Raw genomic sequence first — 26,454 nt, forward strand, 5'->3', positions numbered from 1 at the left:
TGACCCTTTAGTCAATCTAAAAACCATCACTGTTCATAAATGTTTCCTTCTGTGTAAGCTATCCTCTATCTAATATGCATTTATTAAAAAAAAGTTTCCACATATAGAGTCATGTGTGGCCCCTGCCCTCACATGGGGCTTATAATTCAGTGAGGAATTAGCTGGCTACAAGCTTTTATTTGAAAATAATAACAGCACCAACCTCGTGTACCTATGCCTGACATCACGGTCAGTCCTGTTATGTATTTAAACACTGCCTGAACCCCTTCTCAACACTTTCTATTCTGCCCTGTGATCCCACTTCCTCTAATTATTTTCAGGAGTTGAGAATTCTGCAACTTTGAGTTAAATGAGGACACTGTCTGTTTAATGCCAAAACATCCAGCCACAAGGTGAAAACTTCATCCCATTATCCTGCCCTTTCAATTCCAAACATGCAGATGTTTAGAAACTTCTGAAAGCTTGATTTAAAAATAATAATAATTTGCTTTCCAAATTCAAAGAGCATCTGGGAAAAGCATCCTAAGGAGGGGATATATAAGACGATCAATGCAGACAAGAAATCAGGAGTTCAGGAGTTGTCAGGTTAGATACTGAGACAGAAGTGACACAACAAAGCCACACTTGATTACCATTATTCCTTCCCATAATAAAGTCATCTCTGCACATGAACTCTCAGATGGCTGTCACACCAGTCCCGATTAAATGTGCCTTTCCCTACTTGATGGTCAAATCCATGAAGAACATAGGTGCCACCTAGGTCTCTTGCTTTTTCATTTTTTCACTAATTCCATAGCTATTTATTGAGTATCTACTGTAAGCCAGGCATGGTGATAGGCCCTAGAATTACAGCAGTGAACATGAATGGCACGGTCCCTGCCCATGACCTCATGCCCTCAGTCTCTTTTGGTGGGAAGGGCATGAATCGAATGCCCCTGATATAAAACTGACACTGGGATGGGGGCTGCAGAGGTGCATGGGAGAGCGGATGATGGAGGAATTGCTCCATTCAGGAAGCACAGAGAATAATTTCCTGAGCAGTTAATAATAGAGCTGAAGCAGGAGGTAGGTAAGGAGAGGAGTGGGAGGCATCTTCCAGGCAGAGGCACTGCTGTGGACAAAGACCCTGAGGTGGGAAGTTGCACCAGAAAACAGGCGATGGAACGAAGACCATAGTGACTGGAATGCTGATCCCAGGGGATGTGTAGTAGCAGCAAGATGCAGGTGACAAGGCAGCCAGGTTACGGCCATCATAGACCTTGCTAGGGAATTTGCTCTTTCTCCCAAGAGCAATGCAAACCCTTTCTTCTCTGCTCTGGTCATTTTTTGAAACATCTCCTCTTTGCTCCATAGCTCAATGTTCTGCACCCATGACAGGATATACACCAAGGCAGAAAAGCTGCAGATAAAAATCTTTATAACTTTGTGGACACTGTTTGGTTCTGTTTCTGACGTGGGGTTTACTGTGGAGAGGAGTCTGAAACCAGCCTTATTTTTACCTCTTATAAATTTGACTCATTTTTAAAGCTCTGTATAACCCATAAATCTTCTTTATACTTGAAGTGAAATAACTTCACCAGAGTATGCCTTGGTATTAACTCTCATCACTTTTTGTTCGTATACTGTACCCTTTCAATCCTTGCAGTCTTGGATTTAAGTCTTTGTTTCATGCATTTTTAAAAAGCGTATTTTAAGTATTTTTTCCTGTTCACTTCTTTTGGTCTCTTCATGACCAACAATAATACATACATTGGATCTTCTTTCTTTTCTGCAAGTATAATCTGCTTTCCACTGATTTTTATGTCTTAGTACTTTTCCACTTTGCCTTGTGTCATTTCCTCATGCTTATAAACCATGTTGATAACTATGTTTTTCAGATTTTTCTCTGTGTTTTACTGTTGTTCCTTCAAAGCAGCTTATATCTCTATAATTGTTTTATTTTCTCTTTCAGTTCCTTCCTAAGTTCAGCTAGCTTGTTTCTTACCTATATCCATCACTACCATGTAAAAGAGCCTTCCAATTGTTCTTCCTACATTCACTCACTATCTTCCCCCTGGTGGGTATGACAAGTTTAAATTCCAGAAGCCAGTGGCATTTGGTTAGTGTGGCCATGTTGCCCTCTAGCCCTTGACTGCCACTGTTTTGATATATGTCAGGGCATGGCCTCCATGGAGCTCCTCCAATATCAAGGTGTCCTCCCTCCAAGGTGAATCCTCCCGTGAGTGATTGACTTGTTTGGAGGGTCAGAGAACCTGACAGCTCCCTGTTACACAAAGGAAAAGATAAGCTTCCGATTAGTCCTGGGACTGGAGGAAGCCAAGATCGAGTGCACCTGTCAGAACTACTAACGGCATATAAATCATTACCTCAATTTTCCATTCAAGAATTGGGCCAGAGAGAGAGAAAGCAAGGACTGAGGTTGTGTAGCAGTGCAGAACCATATCAAAGAGCTCTCGCTTGGCGCCTAAACAGGATTTGCTCTGCTATCCATGCAGAGAGAACAGGGCCCCATGCCCAGAACGACAGAGACAAATGCCCACTGCCCCTAGGAAGGGGCGAGTTGTTTCCCTGGCATTTCCTAAGGCTTCTATTGCTAATCTAGCAATAGCAGCCACCAAAGCTTTCCCAGACTCTAAAGGGGAGCAAGTTGGGTACTGTGTTTGCTCTCTGTGTGGTTCTAGATTTCCCGATTGTGTAATCACCATAATCATCATTGCTATTGTTGCCATTTTCCTTTCTCTCATTCACTGGGCAGAAATCTCTGAGAGTTAGGGGCCAACAGTGGCTAACCTGCTCTCTTATCATGCAAGATATCAGGGTATTTCTCGGGGCAAAAAAAAAAAAAAAAAAAAAAAGCATAAAACTGAAAAAAGATTGAATGAAGGACAGGAAGTCAGAAGATGTTCAATATAGATTTGAAAGTTGAAATCGATTGGGCAGTGCCCAAATCCTCAATGCATTTCACGTCCATAAAATACCAAGTAGCTAGCAAAACATGAGAGCCTGGAAGATTCCAGGTGGAGAAGCCCCAGCACAGAGTAAACTCAAACTACTAACTTATGCCACAGACCTCAAGAAACACTCTTTTGTGTTTCATCTGGGCTACTCTAGACAGAGTGAGCAAAACTGTGGGGGAACTGCTTCATTCTCCAGGATAGACAGAGTTAAATCCGGTTCCCAGAGCTTTTGAAAGGGACTTTGGTCAGTGGCAGTTGTGTGAAAAGGGGGCCAGGTATTTGTCCAGCCCAGATATTCCTGCTGCCAATAATGGAGGAGCCTTTCTTCTTTTCCACCTTTTGCGTATTTTAAAGAGAAGCATATCTTCAAAATTACAACATAACCTGAAATGTGTTGGCTGATAAAATTCCCTAGGACCTAGAAGAGAAATGCAATATATTTTATGTGAACAAACCCAAAATATGAGTCAAGACAGTACACAAAGAGATGTGGGAGCTGAAGGAACAAGTCATATGGATACAATAAAACAAAATAATTGCCTGTTTGTTCTGAAGGTGTGAGCAAAATATCCTCATTGCCAGGAGAAACTTGAGGCCAACTTCTTTCCACTTAACCTCTGGTAGGGGAGGAAAGCCCACAGTGGGAACCATTCTGGGGAAGAGTCTAGTGTAGCGGTTAGCAGACTTTAAAGGAACGGCTCTGGATTCAGATCCCAGCTCTGTCTTTGTATGGCTTTGGGGCTTTTACTTAAGCTCTCAAAGTATCAGTTTTATCATCAATCAAGTACCTACATCATAGGACTTGTTATCAGAAAAAAAAATACTAACACAGTATCCAGCTTTCAGTAGTGACCATTCCATAATAGGTAACTAGCTCCAGTTTGGAAATCAAGAATTCTCAGAACAGAGAGACAACTGGTAGACCCCAGCTGCTGCTTTTGGATAGAAGCATACAGTTCTGTGAGGATAGGTAAGAGGGAAAAACTTCTAACTTGATCCTATGGTTAGAGTTTATTTGCCTAAGACATATCAACCCTAATGTTTAAGACTCTTTAGTGAATGACACATCTCTGGCCTAAAAGAAATTCCCATTAAAGATTCTTTTTCTTTCTTTTTTTTAAATTTATTTATTCATTTATTTATTTTTGGCTGCGTTGGGTCTTCGTTTCTGTGCGAGGGCTTTCTCTAGTTGCGGCAAGCGGGGGCCACTCTTCATCGCAGTGCACGGGCCTCTCACTGTCGCGGCCTCTCTTGTTGCGGAGCACAGGCTCCAGACGTGCAGGCTCAGTAGTTGTGGCGCACGGGCCTAGTTGCTCCGCGGCATGTGGGATCTTCCCAGACCAGGGCTCAAACCCGTGTCCCCTGCATTGGCAGGCAGATTCTCAACCACTGCAACACCAGGGAAGTCCCCCATTAAAGATTCTTAATGAAACTCTGTAAGCAAAGATTAGGACATAATGGAAAATAAATCATCAATTTGAATCTCTCTGGATAAGTTGAAGTAAGTGTGTTCCCACAGTGCCATACCTGTTTTTGAAGGACCAGTGAACTTTCAAGTTCTCCCTGAGCTAAGAAACTTTATGTGCTTTAGTAGTAACTCCTTTGTAGGGAAGAAGCTGCAGCCACGGCTCAGGTGAGCGGCCTAGGGGGTGGTGGCCTCAAGAACTGCCTGTAATGTTGTTCAGGGTTGACCCAGGACTCTGGTTGTGAATCTTCCTTTAGTTTCTCCGCCTCAGCCTCTAACCATCAGTCATCAGAAATGCAGAATTTTCTGCCTAGGTCAAAGGATCCACTGTCAGATGTTAGACGTTAGACTTTCTGTCTTTATTTTCCATTAGCAATAAAGAGAAACATTCCAAGTAGGTCACTTTTCCTTAAATAAGAACAACCAAAAGAAGTTCTCTTGATATTTTCTCCTTTGTCTTGATCATTAAAAAAAAATTCTATTTTTCTCTTCCAGCACAAGCTCATTACCAACCTGTTTAACATTTGCAAATTCAAATACAACATTGGATATCAAAATAGGCTTTCCAGAAATTTTCCCCTTAATTGGTCTGGTTTTTTTTTTATATAGAAAGCATTCTGCCAGCATCTGTGGTGAGATAGATTGTGGAAAAACAATGTGCCAGGCCAAATTATCAGGTAGAATTACATTGCTCTCTATTTCTGTTTGATAACAGCACTGTGCCTTTGCATAATTTTTACTGATTATCAGAGGGAAAAAGCCATAACTCAGGCAGATGAGCTTTATTGGCATTGGTCCCTTCTGGGGAAGAAAAAAAAAAGTATGAGCAGAAGCATTTGCAAGTGTCGTATATGTTGAGAGATTGAAATTCCAAACAGTCTGTAAACTTAGCTTGCCTAAATCTGCAACCTTAAAAAATGAAAATGCCTCTCTGTATTTGGTGTCATAACTCAAGAGCTGGTTTGTCTCATTTTCTATAATTCAAGACGAAAGAAATTGCATGCCTATAAATATATCTAGAATAGAATGTCACTTTAAATGAAAGAGTTCTCACGAAGGAAAAATAAATAGTTGGGGAGAGTCTTGAGTCAGACTCCTTCCAAGACTTGGAAATTAACAAGAAGTTAAATGAACACTCCAAACTGAACAGCTGCATATACTGCTTATATAGGAAGGGAGCTTTGTCCTCCACCTTTATTTGTTTGTATGCTAAACCATAGTATGGTTTCCCATTTTCCCTAGCTGCCCTTAATTATCTCAGTTTCTACTAGTGGTTTCCCCTGTCAAGAGGGATAATGTACCTTTCATCTGTAATGTTTGGATGAACTCTGCTTACCCTTTCTGTGTCTTTCAAGGCATGCCCCCACTCCAGCAGTATCCTAGTTGAGAAGCTATTCTTTTGCCTCCAATTCTAGACTCTCCTCCCCTCTCTGGGAGAGTCCACAGAAATCCATTGAGCCCACTCCCTAAGCAAATCTAGATCTTCTCTGACTCAATCATTATGAGATTTAGGAATATTTAGTCCTAACTTTCATGTACTGCAAACAGCTTCAGACACCTGCCAGTATCAAGGGCCACTTGTATCATTTGATCCTTGTTCAGCATCAAACCCAATGCTTTAAAACAAACAAACAATAATCAGTGCTTTGCCTTTTGAGGACTTGAAGACAAGCATCTTAACTACATAATCTTCTTCCCCTGGGAAATTTACATCTCTTGCCTCCTTGGACATTTCCCATTGTGAAAACTGCAGCAAATAATTTTCCTCCTTTATGTCTTTCTTTTTGTCACATTCTTAACTTGTCAATCAATAAATTACCCCCTGCCAGGCTCCAGCAGCCTGGCTTCCTTCTTTACCACTTACATTCTCCTTTTGTGTTTAGAAAAAGAGCCCATTATTTTTCTCTTAACTTCCAGTGAAATCTTCCCCTTATTCTCTCCCTTTGTTTTGCTTATCATTTAAATTAATTCTCGGTCCAACAGTGCCCATCTGCACCTGCCTTGATTCTCTGCATTTTCCCCTTTAACCATTAGAGTCACATGCTCCTTTTCTGATCACACCAGGATAAGGAAATGGGATTTAAATAGCAGTAGCAGGTAATACTATAGAAGAAAAGCCTTACTATAGTAAGGATCTCAGCTAGTCAGGTAGGTAGATTTATGCTCTCCAGGCTGGATAGGGCTTCCTGTCAGAGCTGTGCCTCTATGTTCTCATCTGAGAAATGAGGTTTACCACCACTTACCATCCCTGCTTTGTACAGTGGTTGTGAGGATTAAGTGAGATAAATCATGCCATGTGCTTCATGGGGTGGCATATAGCAGCCCTCTGGAAACATTAGGTACTATTATGATTATAGGAAGCAAATGTAAAAGACACAATCCCACACTTTTTTGGGTTTGGAAGCTGCAGCCATACATGGGTGAGAGAGACGCACAGTTAGTGACCATTCAGGGGTCTCAGCTCTCTACAGTGGGCCCCCCTTATTTGCAGGGGGTATATTTCAAGAGCTGCCACTGGATGGCCAAAACTGCAGATAGTACAGAGCCCTAAATATATTGATACTATGTTTTTTCCTGTGCATACATACCTATGGTAAAGTTTAACTTATAAATTAGGCACAATAAGAGCATATCTGAATTGCCAGCATCACTCCTCTTATGCTTTGGGCCTATTACTAAGTAAAATAAGGCTTACTTGAATACAAGCACTGCGATACCTCGACAGTCGATTTGATAACCAAGAGGACTACTAAGTGACTCATGGGCAGGGTATGGACAAAGGGGTGAGTCACATCTGCTAGATTTCATCACGCCACTCAGAACAACGTGCAACTTAACACTTATGAATTGTTTGTTTCTGGAATTTTCCATTTAAAATTTTTGACTGTAGCTGACTACAGATAATTGAAACTATGGAAAGCAAAACCATGAGTAAAGGGGGGACTACTCTTTGTTTATGCAATTAACTCTGTGAAAAGGCATGTGAAATAGCATTGAACAACCTAAGGACAGAGACTATCTTATTTGTTGTCTTATTCCCAAGACCCAGACTTGTGCTTTACACAAAGTAGGTTACCTATAAATACTTGAAATCAACATATATTAATCACTTAATGTCCAGATACTATGATAGTCACCTTCAAAGATTACTGTGTTCCCCAAAGTCTGGGCTATGTGTTTCTCTTGGTACAAGACAGCTTTAAGTAACTGTCTTTGAATCACATAACTGAAGTTTTTCTCTTTTCATTTCTTTTTAAAATTGTTCTGATTACATGAAGCCCAAAGTCTTACTTTGAGTTAATACTGTGTTAACCCGTCTAATAACACTTATAAATCTTAATTTTTTTTAAACTGAGAGCTGGCCTTAAGCTCTGAGTCCTTCCAGGTGACCATATCTGTCTAGAATTTAAGAACATTTTTTCGTTGTATTTATCTTTATAACATTCTTCTGGTTTTTTGGCAGTTCATTGAAAACTAGTTTTTCATGTATTGCTGTGATGTAAAGATCCCTATCAAAACTAATGGAGTTTACTAAAAAGCAGATTCATTTAAAGAAAATATTAAGTAAATAATAGTCTTGGTAAATAGATAAGGTAAAAAAAAAACTTGGAAAGAATACTAAAAGAACTGACGTTTGACAAGCACTAGGCTAATTTCCCTGCGGTTATTTGGGAGCTTTTTAAAAATCAAGATACCCAAGCCCAACTGAGTTTGAATCTCAAAGTGTGAATCTGGGCAATCTGTATTTTCTTTTTCTCTTTAACAGCTCTCAGGTGGTTCTGATGAAAAAAACAGTCTGGGACTCTCTGAATGAGAACGTGTCCAATTTTCGTTACATAAAAAAGTTTTTTAATTCAATCAACAAACATTTGTTGAGTGTCTACTATGTATAATGCTCTGTGTGTTGGGTGCTGGCGAGAAAATGGAAAACACTATGGAAGCAGACCCTACCACTACGGAGCTTACATTCTAGTAGAAGCTCATAAATATTGTGTTCCCTGAGTTTTTGCGTGCTTAAGAATTTTGCTTTTATGCTAAATCACAGCCCGAAAGAATATAAAATCTTTATAACTTTGTGGACACTGTTTGGTTCTGTTTCTGATGTGGGGTTTACTGTGCAGAGAAGTCTGAAACCAGCCTTATTTTTACCTCTTATAAATTTGACTCATTTTTAAAGCTCTGTATAACCCATAAATCTTTATACTTGAAGTGAAATAACTTCACCAGAGTATGCCTTGGTATTAACTCTCATCACTTTTTGTTCGTATACTGTACCCTTTCAATCCTTGCAGTCTTGGATTTAAGTCTTTGTTTCAGGCATTTTTAAAAAACATATTTTAAGTATTTTTTCCTGTTCACTTCTTTTGGTCTCTTCATGACCAACAATAATACATACATTGGATCCTCTTTCTTTTCTGCAAGTATAGTCTGCTTTCCACTGATTTTTATGTCTTAGTACTTTTCCACTTTGCCTTGTGTCATTTCCTCATGCTTATAAACCATGTTGATAACTATGTTTTTCAGATTTTTCTCTGTGTTTTACTGTTGTTCCTTCAAAGCAGCTTATATCTCTATAATTGTTTTATTTTCTCTTTCAGTTCCTTCCTAAGTTCAGCTAGCTTGTTTCTTGCCTATGTCCATCACTACCATGTAAAAGAGCGTTCCAATGCTTCTTCCTACATTCACTCACTCTCTTCCCCCTCACATTTCACAATCTGATAACCACATTGCACTTCGTATGATGTTTTAAAATTATAGATCAGATCATTCATTACACTATTAAGAGCCTCAGATATTTTCCCCTATCACCTAGAATGAATTCCAAAGTCCTTATCATTACTTACAAGGCCCTGTTATTGACCCCTGCCTACAAATTATGTGATGAGTTTCTTGTACGATTAGACTCTTTGTTTTGTCTTCTCAATTAGTGAGCTGCTTTTGGAAAAAGATGATTCCATAGCCATAGTATACCAGTAGTGCCTTGCATCTAGTAAGTGCTCAACAAATATTGCTTGGAAATAGTTACATTAACTCTTCCAAGTGTTAGAATATCTTACTGTAAGTTAGACCTTGACAAAGGAAGATAGAAGATTCCCAGGATAATCTAATGAAGAGTCTTAAAAGTATCAAGATTTTAGATTCCCTGGTGTAATAGAAAAAGTATGGTCTATGAATTCAGATTATGTTTGAATCCTGCCTCTGCTGATCCTGAAAAAGGGTCAGTAAAGTGGGCAATTTTGCACAGGCTAGATTCCAAAGTCATCCCATAAAAATATCCTTGAAGAATCCCTTAAATTACCCATATGATATAGTGTACATAGTTTTTCTTATAAACTCTGTACAAAATAATATTTACACATAAATATGCATAATATAAAGAATAATGTACAATATAAAGCTATACCCCAAATGTGGAAGGCCATTTATGAAAAAATAGACTTCTTTAAACCTTAGTAGCTCATTCAACACATCAAGATGCTGGGAGGTGATATCCGCACAGATCTGCCTGACGAAAGAGCAGATCCACTGCCCACATCTCATACTTACTTGGGTGCCTCCAATCGTTGAATGGAATGCAGTTGCAACAGTCAACATTATTCAAATGTGTTTCCTTCCTTTTTTTTTTCTGGCTTATGCTAAGCATATGTACGTGAATCCATATACTAATGCATATGTGATGCAGTTCGGTATATAATTATTCCTAGATGAAGGGCAAAATAAGTTCTTAATAGAATGTGAGGTAGGTGGAAGTGAGGTAGAGTAATTTGAAGTTCAACTACAGTGATTTTAAATGAAATGCAGATTTGTCCTCTTTTCCCTCTGTATGATTAGTTTTCCCTTCCTTTTCACTGTGAGCCTCAGAACCTTATGGTTTTTAAAGAGGTCCTCTGCTTTGCCTGTTTGAGAAAATAATTCATATTTCTTCCTTCAGGAAGAAAAAAAATGAATGGAGCTTTTAATCCTATGAGTCAACCTTAAAGCCTATAAGATCCACCCTGTCACCCTTCCTCCTCCACCTCATCATTATATAGGCTCCCATTTCACAAAACTAGGGGGCAAAGAAGAGGTCAGGAGTGAGTAAGGAAATGGATGACAACCTTGAAAACTTGAGGGGGACAGAAAGGGTGTAGAGTTCTAAGAGGACAAAGCACAGAGCTAGTGCATGTGGAGAGAAAATTCAACCATTCATGTGTAGAATGTGGAAAGACAAAGTGCATGTGTGAAAAAGACCCCAGGGTCTTAGTGAATAATAACATAAAAGTGTCAGTTAAAACTCGACCAGGAATAAGTCATCCAAAATAGTATGTTGTTCCAGAAGAAGTAATTACCAAATCTTATTCAGTTCAGGATACACCCTTAGCCTAATACAGTTTAATGAGCTAGTCTGAAAAAACGTGATTGCCGTGTAAGATTGACAGGCACATGGGGAGAGAGTGTATAAGAGAGAGTTAAAGCAGTGGATTCATTGCTTGAAGAAGATTGAAAGGCAATTATAACAGCATTCCAAACAAAATAAAATCTCTATCCAGGGCATAGTGACCAATTGTGCTTTACTCTCTTTGAACAAGAGACTGCTAGAAGTCTAAATTATTAGCACTAGGAACTCAAGTTAGGAAATGATTCCAAGAAGGCTGTCAAAACAGTGCCAATGTGAAGAAGGAAGCTAGAATTTAGAACTCTTAAAAATATCAGATTATTCTCCACTGGATTGTGTGCATACACGGTATGAGGAATGGGGCGAGTTCTGGAGCGATCGGGATCAAGGAAGGCTTAGGGAAGGGGGGGGTAGATGGAAGTGGGGTGAACAAGGGGGGCGTTGTAGGAAAAGGCATGGAGGTGATTGTGAATGCAGCATGTTCAAGGGCAGGGATGAGACTTCCCTAGAAGGGTCTGACTATGTCTTTCTTTCTCCCTACTGTGTTTCCCTTTCTGCTTGTTCCCTTCTCTCCTTTCTGATAGTGCTGCATGTTTGGTTTGAAAGTGGGATGGAGTCAATGCTAGAGTGACTCACTGAAGGCCATGTTCAGACTGGTAAACAGACAGAGTTAACTTTTATTGGCAAAGAGAGAAGAGAGGGCCTGACATGAAGAGAGAAGCAGTTTAAGAAGCCAGGTGGGCCCTAAGAGAGACAGACACAGAGCCAGAAAGACAAAGTAAAGTTCCACCCCCACCCCCAGGCTCCTAACAGCAGGCCAAGCCCCTGTTCCATTTCACATCCTCTGGTTTTGGTCCTGGTAAACTGCAAGATTTTTCTCTCCTACAATAATCCTTTTGTTTTTTAAGTTGGTTTTGTTTTACCTAAGTTTGAGAAGCTTTCTGTTTCTTGGCCTCTAAAGAGTGCAGACTAGAATAGAACTTCCCCCTGCCCCCAGCCTGCTTTTTTTCTCTCTTTCTCCGTTCCCATCCCTGGAGGCTTGCCATCCTTTTTTCTTTATAGTCCTGTGTGCAGCTGCTTTTCTCAAACACTCTTTTCTCTTCTTTGTCCCATTCCTTCACCTCTGTTCTTGGCCCATTCCTGCTTTCTCTCCTTGGAACTAGCAAACCTTCTCCTGGAGAGTTATGTCTTCCCCCGCCCACTTCACATGACAACTTTATTTGCCAGGATCATTACATTTCAAATTCAGCCCCGCCGCTGGGGAACGGAGGATTTAAGGTACCTCCCAGCCTCCAGCCAAACTTCAGAACACCGTCATTGTCTTCTCCATATACCTAGCGCATTCACCCGTCTGCTGACCCATCATCTTCATTATACAGAAAAATGCCATTATCCAGAATCCACAATTCATTAGATTCCTACATTCACATACATACTCTTTCCTATTCCTGCATTTCACTTTTAAGAGAAAAGGATAAACCCTAGGGGAGAGAATTGAGGAAATCACATTCATGTTCAAAGTAGTTAGTAGAAAAGATTTGACTTGACATTAACTGATTTGAAAGAAGACCTGGAAATTTTAGTTGACACTGTAATATGGACTATTACAAGTGTAAATCCGTTTTAAGCTGTATGAGTAGAAAGCACATGTCTTGTACTGTACAGAAGCATACACGTCCCTCTGTGTTCTGAACTCTGGCAGATTGTGTTCAGTAAGGCAAAGCATCAGTAGAGGTGACCCAGCCCTGACCACTGGTGTGGAATAAAGATTAGAGGCTAAGTCTTGGTATAATTGAATGGAGAGTGGGATGGGTTGAGGTCTGTCCTCAAATATCTGGAGGGCTTTTGTATAGAGGAAGGGGTAGACTGGCTCTCTGTCAACCCAGGGAACTAACAGGTGGACAGTTAAGGAAAGCAGATCTAAATTCAAAGGAATGAGGAAGCCATGCTGATTTAGAGCTGCTTATGCTTTCCCAGGAAGGGTCCAGTGCAGGCTGAAGAATCCTGAGAATCCTGCCCTGGCTGGACATGAGAGGCAAGGATTTCCCTTCTTTTTTCTTTTACATTACAAAACTAACACAGGGTTATAGCAACAAGTCAAATAATGCTATATCGTGACCCCACATGTTAAGGTAACTCATGTTACTAGTTTGGTGTGTGTCCTTCCATACCTTTCTCTATGTCTACACAAACATGTATTAACCTTAATGGATGGATATGATTTTGTTTTGTTTTTACAAACTCAAGATCATACTATACACACTACTCTGCTCAGTAATATAAACATCCCTCCTGGTCATTCATCTTCTTTGAAGTAGCTGCCGATATTCTAAAGTATGGGTATACTATGACTTATTAAACCAGTCCCCCATTCATAGACAGTCACCTTATTTCCAGATTTTGTTACAATGTCATTGTAACTAACAATGCTGCAATAAATGATCTCAAACATATATCATCATAAACCGATGTCTAGTTTTTATAGGATAGTTTCCATTAAGGTAGGTTTTGCTAAGTCGAAAGATGTGCACATTATTGTATTTTAATCGCTACTTCCAGATCACCTTCTGAAAATCTTGTTGCATTCATACTCCCACCAGCAAGTGCCCATTTCCTCATACCATCTCCAGGATAGAATGTTATCAGTCATTGTCATTTTTGCACATCCCAGTAGAGATACTACTGAGAAGGGAGTGTAGGATAGTGCTTAAGGATAAGGATGCTCTTGGCCAGAACACCCAAGTACCTATCTGAGCTCCAGCAAGCACTAGCTGTGTGACTTTAAGCTGAGACACGTTACTGCCTTGTATTTTAGTTACACTTATTTGTAAAAAGAGGTATGATGTGAATACCTACCTCATAAAATTGTTTTGTGTATTAAATGAATTAATAGTTAGAAAAGGCTTAGAACAGTAGTCGCATATACTAAAATTTTTATAAGATTAAAGATTAATAAGATTAATCTTCTATAAGATTAAAGAATTAAAAGTCTTGCATCTCCTTGACTACGAATAAGGTTGGGCGTATTTCTATGTATTTCTTGGTGATTTCCTTCTAGCTTTTTCTAAATGTTCTCTCCATGTCCTTTTGCCCATATTTTTACTGAGTTGTCTTTTTATCAGTTGGGGGGAACTTTTTTATATATTACAAATAGTAACCCTTTCCTGTCATTTTTACCTTCCATCAATTGTTACCTTTTAATCCATTTATTAAAATCAGAGGTTTTTAGAAAAATATTAACAAAAACCTCAATCAGTATACAACTCTAAAAATAATTTTAAACTCGTATAATCTCATACTCCAACCATGGCTAAGAGTCTGTTGTACGGAAGCTCCTCCATTTACCCCCTCCAATTCACTGACTCTCAGCCTTGGCTCTACGTATCGGTCATCCACGGGCTTTCCAAACACTAGTACTTGGGTTCCACCTCCCAGGCATTCTGACTTAACAACACTCCCCAACACCACCACCCAGTGGTGGGACCCAGGCATCAGTTTTCAATAAGAAGCCTCATTTGATTCTAATGTGCACCCAGGGATGGGAACCAGACGGTGCAATCCTGAAAAGTCACTTTGCTCCTAAATCAGAATGTCACTAGTAACCAGTACCACCATAGTAGGCAGAACTGACACAGTTTAGTTCTGTATATAGCTTTGTTCCTACCTGTGAAAGGCCGTGTTTCAAAGGTCTTAGAGATGCATCTTTGCGTACACCCACACCTTTTTAGTGTAATGACTTCTTTAGTGTAAAGACACTGATGACTTTTTAGTGTAATAACTTCCAACTCTAAGATTCTTTAAGTTTATATCAAATGTATACTTATCTTCTTAGATCTGTATTAAGCCACAGTAGTGAATGACAGAATATAGTGTGATACTCCTGAGGTCTTATTGATCCTTGATCATCAAAGATTCAGTGATGTTTATCCTCATTGTTAATAGGAGAAAGCGTGTGGGCAGATTTCAGAAAAACTTACATCAATAGCAGTTAAAAAACAAAACTAAAATAATTTTTGTGATTAATCCTAACCAGACTTAAACCACTGCCTCTTCCCATCCCATCCCCTTCCCCACCTATAAACGTTAATTGAAATTTTCCTCTCCTGTGATATTTTAAGATGTCTCCTTTTCTCCTGTGGAATTACACAATGTGAAACATCAAGGGAAATAACAGGAAAGGCAGTGAACATGCCTTTCAGAATGCAGGGAGACACGCTTTGAGAAATAGCAATGTTGGCAGAAAATGGAAGTGTCTGGGAGAAAAAAACAAGATAAAACTGGCAGAATTACAGGCTGCTGCATGGGCTGGTAATTAGAGAGTGAGTTCATCTTCTGAGGGAAAGATATTTTTCCTCTCTTTTCTGTAGAGAGGCCAAAAGGAGTCAAAGACACTGAGAGCATGAAATTGTTAGTCTGCCATAAAAACCATCTTTGATGCATTGGGTTTAAAAAATACGTATTAATTCCCCAGGTATTTTTTTTTTATGGGTTGTGTGTTATTCTTGTAGCTGGCAATAAGGGATAAGTCTTTGAGAGATAGATAGATAGATAGATAGATGGCTAGATGGATGATCACTCTTTCCTATATTTTATGTGTATATAAAGACTTTTTAAACCAGAAGATCTTTATGGACTGAAACTTTTTGCTGCCTATTGTGGAAGTTAATACTGGGTTTCTTTTATCCACCTTTGATTTAGACTCTTTCCAGAAAGGTTTCCTTAAGAACTGGACTTTTCAGTCTCAGAACTGTTGACATTTGGGGCCAGATAATTCTTTTTTTTTTTTTAACATCTTTATTGGAATATAATTGCTTTACAATGGTGTCTTAGCTTCTTCTGCTTGATAACAAAGTGAATCAGTTATACATAGACATATATCCCCACATCTCTGGGCCGGATAATTCTTTGTGGCTAGAGGCTGTCCTGTACATCGTAGGGCTTTTAGCATCATCCTTGGTCTCTACCCAATAGTATAGGCCCCATTGTGACAATCAAAAATATCTCCAGACATTGTCAGATGGCACTTTGACCCCCAGTGAAGAGCAATGCTTATGGCTCTGCTTTTGGGGTTGAAGGAGCCATCACTTCTTCAAAAAGCAATGTACCTAACTCCCCAATCTAAATTAGAGGCCTTGTTTCATTTAATGAAAGAATATTTTTTCCTCTCTTGAAACAATACTCATCTCTTTATAGCATCAGTGACAGTTTGTAACAATGTGTCTACCTCCAGTCATTAATGTCTTTCTTCCCTATTAGACTTTAAGTGCTGCAGCTAATCTGCTTTGTTCACCCTGTACTCATACCACCCAGAACAGCGACTGGCACTTAATAAATGTTTGTCAAAGAATATAATCCTAAGATATTTAAGACCCTGAAGCACAAAGCCTGATTTGGTCCAAAGGGGTTTTTCCTCTCAGGCTTATTTCAATCTATTTGACAAAGCCAGTAAAAGAACTCAGGGACATATTGAGGCTGTTGAAGGGTGTGATCCAGGAAATCTAAAAATTATATTATTTGGATAGGATTCCCTGGGGGTTTGGCGGGGTGGTGTTGAGTGGCAGTTTCATTCTGGAAACAACAGCTCTGATATGTCTCTGTAAACTGGAGCCAACCTCTCACTCCTGCTTTCTGAGCTCCATCCACCATGGAGGAAACAAGTGTTCTGACCAGGGTAAGGCTTAATGCTCCGTTAATTCTCTGAGAGAAAATGCCCCAGGACCAGGAGAGATGGGCCTAGGGAAGATGAACCTCAATACAGTCAGCAGAAGACGCCTTTAAAGGCTTCTTTTCATGTTCTTAAAAAATGGAATTAAGATGCATATTTTTTAAAATGAAAAATGACTGGCATTCTTCCCACTGAAAATGGGAAGTAATTTAATTTGTGAGTGGTTTATTTTATTTGACAGTCTTTGTACATACTCGATTTGGTTTGTTACACTGAATTACCCTCTGATAATGGGTATACAGAATGCCAGACTGTGCCCCCCAGGTTGGTTTGATAATTGGATGAACGACCATATTGTACATGGTTTTCATGACAATGTGGACAGAAGCTATTAGGAAAACTCCCAACCAGAAAAGCCTTCCACCTTTTTTCCCAACAAAGTTAGTTGCTACCCAATGACCAATCATTCCGCTGGCCACTTCTCCTGAGCACTGCTTAGTTCTATAATCATGACTGAAATCCCTAGGGTGGATGGAAGGGATGCCTAAACCCCACAGCCTATAGAAAAATTCAGAAAATCTTCCCTAGGCAGTCTCTCAGAATGGACCATTTTTTTGACAATTGAAAGTTAATGTGAAGGATTCTAGTGATAACTACCATAGGGGCTCGAGCCAGATGGTCAAGTTCATCCACCTCCAAGTACCTGTATGACCTTGAGCAAGTTTCACCCCTTCATTTGCTTCAGGATCCAAACCTGTAAAGTGGGAACAATATTAGTATCCACCTCTTAAGGTCATTGTGAAGATTCAATAACATGGTATACATACAGTATACATACAGCTTAGCACAATTTGGCAAAAGTAAGCTCTCCAGAAATGTCTCTTTGGTAGATGGTATGTATCAGGCCATGTGCTAAATTTTCTCAACAAAGGTACAGAGAGCTGCTATCTCTAACATTGTGGAAGGGAGCCTTGAAATGGAGAAAGATGAAGTAAGAAGCCCAGGGCCACATGGTTGGTAAATAGACCAGCCAAGATTCAAGCCCAGGTCTGTATGACTCTAAAAACTCTTTAACACCATGCAACTTCAAATTTTGTGCTTGTGTACCCACTAGAAGAATTTTGAAAAGCCACATAGCTTCTTGAGCATTTTTAAGTAGACAACTAATCACTTCCATCAGAATGTTAAATACTTACAGAGGATGTGATTTCAGGAGTATTTTAAACATAGGCAGTTTAAAATAAAGCTGTTATATCACCTTTTTAATGCATCCCATGGAATTTAAATACCATTGTAACTGGATACCCATCAATATCCATTAAAAGAATAATGAACAGGTTCTTTAAAAGTCAGAACTTTCTGTTGTTCCTTTTTCTTCTTTAATTACATATTTTTCACTGCACTTCCCCCAAATAAATGTTAAATGCTTTTTTTTATCATATCTACAATGAAAAATAGGTAGATTTTTTTTCCCTCCCTATGACTGTATGACTGTAAGAGTTTAAAATTCTCTTGTGGATTTAATTGTCTCTAAAATTATTAATAGAACACAATTGACCAAAACAACATAAAACATGCAATTCTGACAAATAATGATTAAACATAAGAAGTAAAATTTGATTAGAAATTCATATTATAATGAGCTGAGGGCGGGACATTTGTGGGGCTTTGATTAAAGGTGTCATCTGATTGTCCTTCCCTGAAGTGTTTATACCTTGGACAACGCCCCACAGTAAGATTCAGGATGGGGAAGGTTTGTTTCTTTTCCAAATGTGAGAAGGAGAACCTAGGCTGTGGGTATGTCCTGACATGATTTGATTTTAAGAAGGAAATTATATTAAGTTAGAGATGGAGAAGTGGTCTCCTTTAAAACTGTTCCAGATAGCTCTTGGGAAGTCATTACATTCTCCTGTTTGAAGACAGCTGCTCTGCACTGCTAAGCTGGGTTGTTTTGGAACAGGGATATTTATAGCAGGACCCCACTGGCTCTCCCATCTTCAAGATGACTCACTCCCTCTTCCTTGGCAGTGAAGTCTGGATGCTCTTTAGCTATTGGCTTTATCCCAAACCTACAGTAATTATCGTTGGAGAGTCACAGAGGATATTTTTTGAAGGAAGCCCAGGAAAGGCAAGGTGGCAAACTTGAAGTGAGGCTGAAATCTGGAACTTTCTACCCTTTCCTCTATTGGAAATGGTCTAGAGACCATTTAGGGCCTCTAGATGGAATGGTATTATCACCCCAGATTCCCCACCAGGCCTTGAACCTGTGGTCCCAGAGCACCAGGGTCAGGGATTCCCTGCACCAAGGGAAAGGTGGACAGCTCCTACCTGTTTCTTTTCTAGATCAAACAAACATGGTTTCAGCTTCCCAAAAGGGCTGGTTATGAACAAGAAGGGGTGGGTAGGGGGTTGTGTATTCTCTGTCCTCACTAAGCTTTATAAGGATACTCTGTGTGGTAACTGCCCAGCACGTAGTAAATGCTTAATAAATGTTTATGGAAGGTTTTATCTGGGGCCAGTGTGTGGTCATAACATTCCTATGTGAACTTCCTAACTGATGACATGGAACCTCCGTAACACCATGGCCTGAATATGTCCTGTCAGTCTCAATACAGAGTAATCTCAGTTACTGGGGACGGCAGTGGGGAGCATCTATTGAATACTGACAAGGAGATAGGGAGCAAGCATGAATTTAAATTGATAGCAGTTTTTGGGCTTCCCTGGTGGTGCAGTGGTTGAGAGTCCGCCTGCCGATGCAGGGGACACGGGTTCATGCCCCGGTCTGGGAAGATCCCACATGCCGCGGAGCAGCTGGGCCCGTGAGCCATGGCCACTGAGCCTGCGCGTCCGGAGCCTGTGCTGCGCCACGGGAGAGGCCACAACAGTGAGAGGCCCGCGTACCGAAAAAAAAAAATTGATAGCAGTTTCTTCAAATTTCATGTTGATTATGTTGATTGTACTTAATATTTCAAGGGTATTCACGTGTTTGTCTGCTGAACTCAATCATATTTGACCCAGAGTTACAAAATAGCTGAAATCCATTCACATCCTTGTACTGATGGACACCTCTCTCCTTCCTTCTCCATGGCTCCATCTTCTTTCTTTTCTTGAGCTCCTGTCCGGCCGTCTCTTCTCTCTCAGACTCTTGCCTTGAATCCGTCAACTTACAGGGGCACTGGATGTTGCCACGGTGAGCACAGCTGTTGTTTTTCCCCTGTAAAGAGCCCTCACCTCTAGCCTGTCTCCCTGCTGTGCATTTTCACAGGTGTCGTTTAAAGTGGGGGGCTTTAAAGGATTCTGCTCCTCTTTCATCGTATGTCTCTGAAGGGGGCTTCGTGACCCGCCAACACCTGCTTAGGTGCCGTGGAAGACTGTGATGCATCACCACTGTGGTCACCAAACAAGCCAAATGACAACGACATTCATTTTGTTAGTAAATGGGTTCTGAGAAGTGACAGATGATCTTATATTTCCCAAGAGGAGAGGCAGGAAAGATAATGAGAAAGACTGGAAGGGAGGAAACCTGAGAGAGAGGTGGGGAGAGACAGAAGGAAGGGAGAGGGAAGGGAAAGAGAGCAAGGAGAAGGGAATTTCTTAACACAGAGGGGGATCAGTATTGGGCAGCTCCCTGCACCTCCCTGAGTCTTCCTCATCCCCACAGTTAGACCTGTGATGCAGCCCTGACTACTTATCCTACCTCTCCTACCACTTTCCTTCCCTGCTCACTCCTCTCCAGCCACAAAGGGTCCTCAATGTTCCATCTACCCTCTAAGCACATTCCAACCTCAGGGCCTTTGCACTTGCTGTTTCCTCTGCCTGGAATGCTCTTCCCAGAAAGCCACATGGCTGGTGCCCTCCCTCCATTCAGCTCTCTGCTCAAGTGTCATCCCCTGAGGGAGGCCTTCCATCCTCACCCCACCTCACATAACATGACGTCCATCCTCCACACCCTCACCCAGCTCAGGTTTTCTTCATGTCTGATATGGAGGAGGGATTGATTCCATGTTCTGTGTGAGTAACAAAATCGCTGACCGCCCTCCCCCCATGCCCAGAAACACACAGAACCACACACTTGCACGCATGCGCTTTGCTCCGTCCCCTCCAAGCTCTGCACACGCCGGTCCCTCTGACTGGAGCACAGCTTCCTCCCCTCCCCGCCCCCAACTTCTGCCTGGTGGATTCCGACAAACCCTTCACCTCCTGCGCGCTTACTAGTCCTCTCCTTTTTGAGGTGCCCCTTGAGCTCCCCAAGCAGACATGGGGCCCGTTTGGTTGACACTGTCCTGGGCAGTGCACCTGCACTGAGACATCCACGTGCGTACTTATCTCTCCCACACACCTGAGGGTGCTCCTCCAAGCCCAGAGGACAGAGCAGCCAAGGCCTTAGACTCCAGAGTCGGGAGTCCCAGGCATGAGTATGAGCTGTGTGACTTTATACAGATTACTTAACCTTTCTGGCCTGTTTCCTCATCTGTGCAGCAGAGATCATATGATCCACCCAGCTAAATGATAGGATACTGATGAGGATTCACTGATGAATTGCTTAACATTATGAGCAGTCAGCTGAGTGGGAGGATGGTGAGTGGAGGGTGTGCTATGCGAGGTGGGGGGGGTGAGGGATCACCCCTGTCTCGGGGGGTGATCACTGAACAGAGCCCTGAGTGATGTGAGGGTGGGAGCCACGGGGTGCTCTGGGCTCCTCTCATCCACTAATACCCCAGCTGAGACACATCTCTGTAAGCCCCATGGCAGGTTAGACTCTGAGGCTGCTCTCCTGGGCCCTGGGACATTATTCAGCTGATACTCTAACACGATGCTTATTATCTGGCCAACCAGGCCAGGGTGCTTATCTTCAGAATCAGGCTCCGGGTGATGAGCAGAAACTGAATCAAGGTCAGGGAGGAGTATGAGGTTCCTGAGGCAAGGACATGAATTCCAGCATCGCAGTCCAGAACCACCTGTACCCTCCGAGGGCCAAGGGCTGACCCCCATTCTCATTCGCAAGCACAGTGCAGCACCAGCCTTGTCTCGGGGATGAGTCTAGGCCCACGGCCACTGCCAAGATAGCTCAGAAAAGGGTTTGAACTACCACTGAAAGGTCCTGGTTTGATCCTGGAGTTTGTCTGGTTCTGTGGAGAATGACTCAGGCACCTGCTGTCGGGGGTGCAGAGGAAGGGAAGCTCTGGGATGAGTGGCAGAAACCCAGGCTGTGTTGGCGACCCCAACTGGGTGACCATAGACGTGGCATGTCACCTCTCAGGCTCCTGATTTCCTCATCTGCGGAATTTAGGAACTGTCTGGGCCAGTTGGTCTCAAAATTTCCTTAACCACAGAAATAGTTATTTAAGCAAGATATTGATTGAGAATCCAAACATATTACCAGGAATGATGAAGAGGGTAAGGCCTAGACACCATGGCCTCCCACTCTGCCCCCCCAACACACACTCACACACACGACAGCCTTGAAAGAGGCTTTCATGGCCCTTCCAAGATTCAGTGTTCCGTGATTCAATGTCACATCCATATGGCACAGTCCTTTCAAACTGTTAGGCTGAACCACGTGAAATTACTGAGCTTTCAGAAATGGCATTCTCATATTTCAACCTAAGAGTTTCATTTGTAACAGTGGTTACGTGTGCTCACGCAGGAACCAAATTGTCCAAGTTGAGCTGCTCATCTTCCTCTCTGTGTGACATCGGACAGGATACTTCACCTCTCCTGTAAAATGGCAAACAAGGAGTCTTCCTTGTGAGGTCGGCTACTGAGAGGGCTAAAGGGCAGGGGTGCTGTAACGCAGTGACTGCTACTACAGGAAGCCCTCCATGATCTTACAGGGAAAGCCCAAATGGTTGCCTGTGGGCCGAACTCAAGGAACTGTGTCCCACTCTTCTCCCTGCCTGGCCCCAAGAGGAGGAGTAGAAAACACAGTCCCAACAGGGTTTCTTAACTGGTCATCCTGTCCAGCTTGAACTGCCTTACCTCCCTCTTCCTTCTTGTGAGGGGTGTCACTGGGCAGTGGATGGCCTTGACCTGGGCATGGGAATGGTGTTGGAATATCATGAGTGACGTTCATCCCCTGTCTTATCTGGGCAAAGCATTAGCGCTCCCTCCCCAGATACCTACCCGGAGCTTCCCCATTAAGTGCCACATCATGCAATATGTCAGCCTGAATTAGCAGGCAGGCCCATCACATTAAACTGAAGCTCTGGGCTGGCAGTTACCACTTGGTAATGCCTCTTTATCCTGGCTGTCATGCTCCCTTCCGTGCCACCAGAGCCACGGGAAGCCTCTGTGGACAGTGCATGGTAATGAAGGAGGCCCAGGGAAGAGTTGAGGAGAAGCCACAGGAAGTCCTCACAGATTCCATTTCTTCCACAGCCCTGGGGAGCCTGCTTTGAGCTCTACTACCTTGCGGGGCTGGGCAGAGCTCAAAAGCTCCAGGTGGGGAGTTCCTTTATGACAAACCGCGAGAGCAGGCACATGTCTCTGAAAGCACACGAAATAGATGCCCTATTCAAATACCATGAACACCTTCAGCACCAAACTGAGATTTCTAGAGGCAGCTTAACCACAGAATTCTATGACTACCACTACCATTATTACTACCAATAATCCTATGGATTCCATAAATTCTATGGGCACTGTACTCATATCCCTTACAGAGCATTTATCATGTCTTACCATGTATGTTCTTTGAGTGTGGTGTGATACAGTGGAAAAAGCACTAGATTTGCAGTCAGGTAGACTCTGGGATCAAATTCTGGCTATGCCTCCTATAGCTGGGCAACTCTGGGCCAGTGACTTAGCTTCTCTGAGCCTGAGTTTTCTCTTTGTAATAGTATTTTGTACTACTAGTATCTATTTCACAGAGTTGTTGAAACAATTACTGAGATGGTGTATGAAGAATGTTTGACGCAGAGTCAAGGCCCAATAAATATTTGCAGGAGAGTTCCTACGGGCAAAGGTACTTTTCTTATCCATTACAAAGCCTTAACTCAGACACACCCTCATTTGGCATTCGATGGTATATCACCTTCCTTTTCAAAGTTCTGCTTCATTCATCCTCTAAGTTGTTCTCCACTCTACATCAGAAATGATCTCATCAAAACTTTGAACCTGACCATATCAGAATCATTGGAAATCTTTTGATTTCTTCCCATTTCTCTTAGGATTATGGCAAAAATCTTTCTTGGGGCCTGCCTCTTACCCGCCCTGTCACTTCATCTTCCACCATGGTTCTCATCACTCTCTTGTCTCAACTACATTGACCCATCCATCGATCTTTCATTCTTGCCTTACCCTCACCACGGGACCTTTGCACATGCTCTTTTTTTCGCTGAATGGAGCATTCTTCCTTCCCCTCCTGGGCCAGTAAACCCCTTCTCATACTTTAAGCAACCAATTTATACTTCGTCAGCAAAACTTCTCCAGACCTCCCTGACCAGGTTAAATCCTTCTTAATGCTATTTCCTCTCCTTTTGTACTTACTACAAATAAAATGTACTTACTACATTTTATTATGAGATGATTTTGTACCTACCTCTACCAACTGGACCAGCCATAGGAAGGCAGGACCTGTGTCTGGTTTTGCTCACCAGTTGAACCCCCCAGGACCTTGTACAGAGCTCAAGCAAATGTTGCTGAACGGGTGAGTGGGAGGTTGAACTGAAGGGCAAATCATCTCAGCAGATCCCAACCTTCTTGATAAGTAGGGCACAGTGAGTATTTCAGATAGTATAACCAGAGCCCAGAAGGGGCAGGATAATTGCCCGAGGTCACACAGCCTGTCAGCGAGGGGTGAATCTGTGGTCAGAACCCAGGGCTCCTAGTTCTTGCCATCCCTGGGCTTATACTATAGAACCATTATCCAGAACAGGGTGGAGGGCTCTCAAAGACTTTCCCTCCCATCCCACTGCTGGTTTTCAGAGGACCCCTGGCTCTTCCTACATCCGCATCTCAAGCTCCTCTGGTTTCCAGGAGATCCATTGCCACATTTGCATAGAATTCTGTGATTCCTCTGAATTGTTCATTTAACTTAAAAACTACCTCAAAATCCTTCAAGACTGAGCTGGGAGAATTCTGTTTTGTAACAGGTTATATTGTTGAGGTGACTGCACGCCACAGAATTTAACCTTTGTCTCCGCCTTCTTCCCTTCACCCACTGGGTTGACAGAAATCCAGAATTTGAAGTCGTGATCGACCACCTGGTATCAAATCAGGGCTCAGTTGCAAGAGATGACTTCCCTGAAAAGAAAATCGCTTTTGGTGCTTTTATTTTCTCATTTCTGTTAAAGGGCCAGGCCCGTGTTTGGTGTTTGTTGCATTGTGTTTTAGTCTTTCTCCTCTGAGGCGTTAGTTTTCCCACTACTTTCTCAGGAGCCAGTTCACCCAGGTGTAGGCAGAAGTGCCCTTGAATTCAAAGAGGGAGTCAGAACAGAGGTGGGTCTTTGTTCCTATTTGCCAGGAAGAACTTCTTGTGTGCAAAACTATATTTAACTGCCTGATTCTCTGACCCATGGGGAAGGTAACATTTACTCACATATTCTTACTCACTCACTTAACAAATATTTACTGATTATCCTTCATATGCCAGTAAGATGACCATATAATTTATTGTCCAAATGAGGACAGTTTTGATGTGAAAGTGGACACTGCCTTTTTGGTACTCCAAGACAACAGGTTAAACCAAGGATGTCAATGGGTGCCCTATATATTAATGGCTGAATTTGGGATACTAGAAATTTGGGTGATTATATGCTTTCCCACAATTCCCTTAAGGATTGAGGATAAAGCCAGGATGGGGTCTAGACCTCCAAAGCCATGAAGGACAAATTTTAATCTCAGTTGAACTAGACGTTTCTAAAATTTTCCTACAACTTCCTTTCAAAAATAGATTTCATGGTTAAAAAACAATCTGGAACAACAGCTCTGGAAGCTAATGACCCCACAGTGGATTCTAAGTTCCCCTGAGATGAGGCCACTTTGAGGGCCACTTGAAAAAAATCTTAGAATCTATAAAGGATGAAATTGTCCATCAGGGCTAAGGGATGGTGACATTTTTGAGGAAGGAATAAAACTAAAAGGAACCAAAGGGAATAGGAACAACATGTAATTTATCAATCTCCTTTTCTAGCTCAGAGCTCCTTTGACGTAGTCATGATTTTGTATATGATAATAAAGACATAAACATGCACACTCTTTTCCTAGTAAAGAGCTCTGGTTCTGAAGTGATTTGTTTCTCTTGCATTCCAGGTGCCTGTCCTGAGACCCATGGACCTGATGGTGGAGGCCACCCCGCGAAGAGTATTTGCCAATGCACACACATATCACATCAACTCCATATCAGTCAACAGCGACTATGAAACCTACATGTCAGCTGATGACCTGAGGATTAACCTATGGAACTTTGAAATAACCAATCAAAGTTTTAGTATCCTTTCTTTGGGGCCAATAACCAGTTGGCTTGAATCAAGAGTATTCAGGTATGAGCAAGCTTGGGGGAAAGTGGAATAGAAAGGGGCAATCACAATTGAAGACCTAGAACTTGTGGAGGACTGTTCCCTTTTAAATTACATTGGCATCTGTGATACTCGTTCATCCAAACAAAGTTAGGGAAGTACTGAATTACAAGTAGTAGACCAGGACTACCTCTGGATTAGAACTCTCAGTCAATCCCTTCATGCAGAGGCATTTATGTGTCAAGAATTACAAACTAGATTTGACTTTATCAACTATAAGACCAGACCTTAGAGTTCAGTGTAGGGTTCCTTCCTCTTGTTAATGGATTCACAAATGGCCTATATGGACATTATGGACCACAGGTACATAGGAGATGGTTTTCATTGTATCGTAATAATGAAAATAATAATGGCTGCCATTTATTGAATTCCAAGCTCTGAACTGGGAATATAATGCACAGAATCTCATTTTGAGATATGCATATATCATTATTGTCCAGCTTGATGGATTTTCACAGACAGAACACTCCTGT

General features: G+C 41.7%; 1 protein-coding gene across 4 annotated transcripts in view; it reads left to right on the plus strand.

Moving 5' to 3' along the window:
* The window catches only part of PPP2R2B (protein phosphatase 2 regulatory subunit Bbeta), a gene marked incomplete at both ends in the record, with an annotated part of 453,825 nt that overhangs the window by 368,539 nt on the left and 58,832 nt on the right, over window positions 1-26,454 (plus strand). For all 4 annotated transcript variants that reach the window (XM_079702158.1, XM_079702159.1, XM_079702157.1 and 1 more), the window contains one exon: window positions 25,716-25,893. In XM_079702158.1, coding sequence (XP_079558284.1) covers window positions 25,716-25,893 — 178 coding nt within the window. The remainder of the gene's footprint in view (window positions 1-25,715; window positions 25,894-26,454) is intronic.

Source organism: Hyperoodon ampullatus (genome assembly GCF_949752795.1).
Source record: "Hyperoodon ampullatus genome assembly, chromosome: 4".
NCBI lineage: Eukaryota > Metazoa > Chordata > Mammalia > Artiodactyla > Ziphiidae > Hyperoodon > Hyperoodon ampullatus.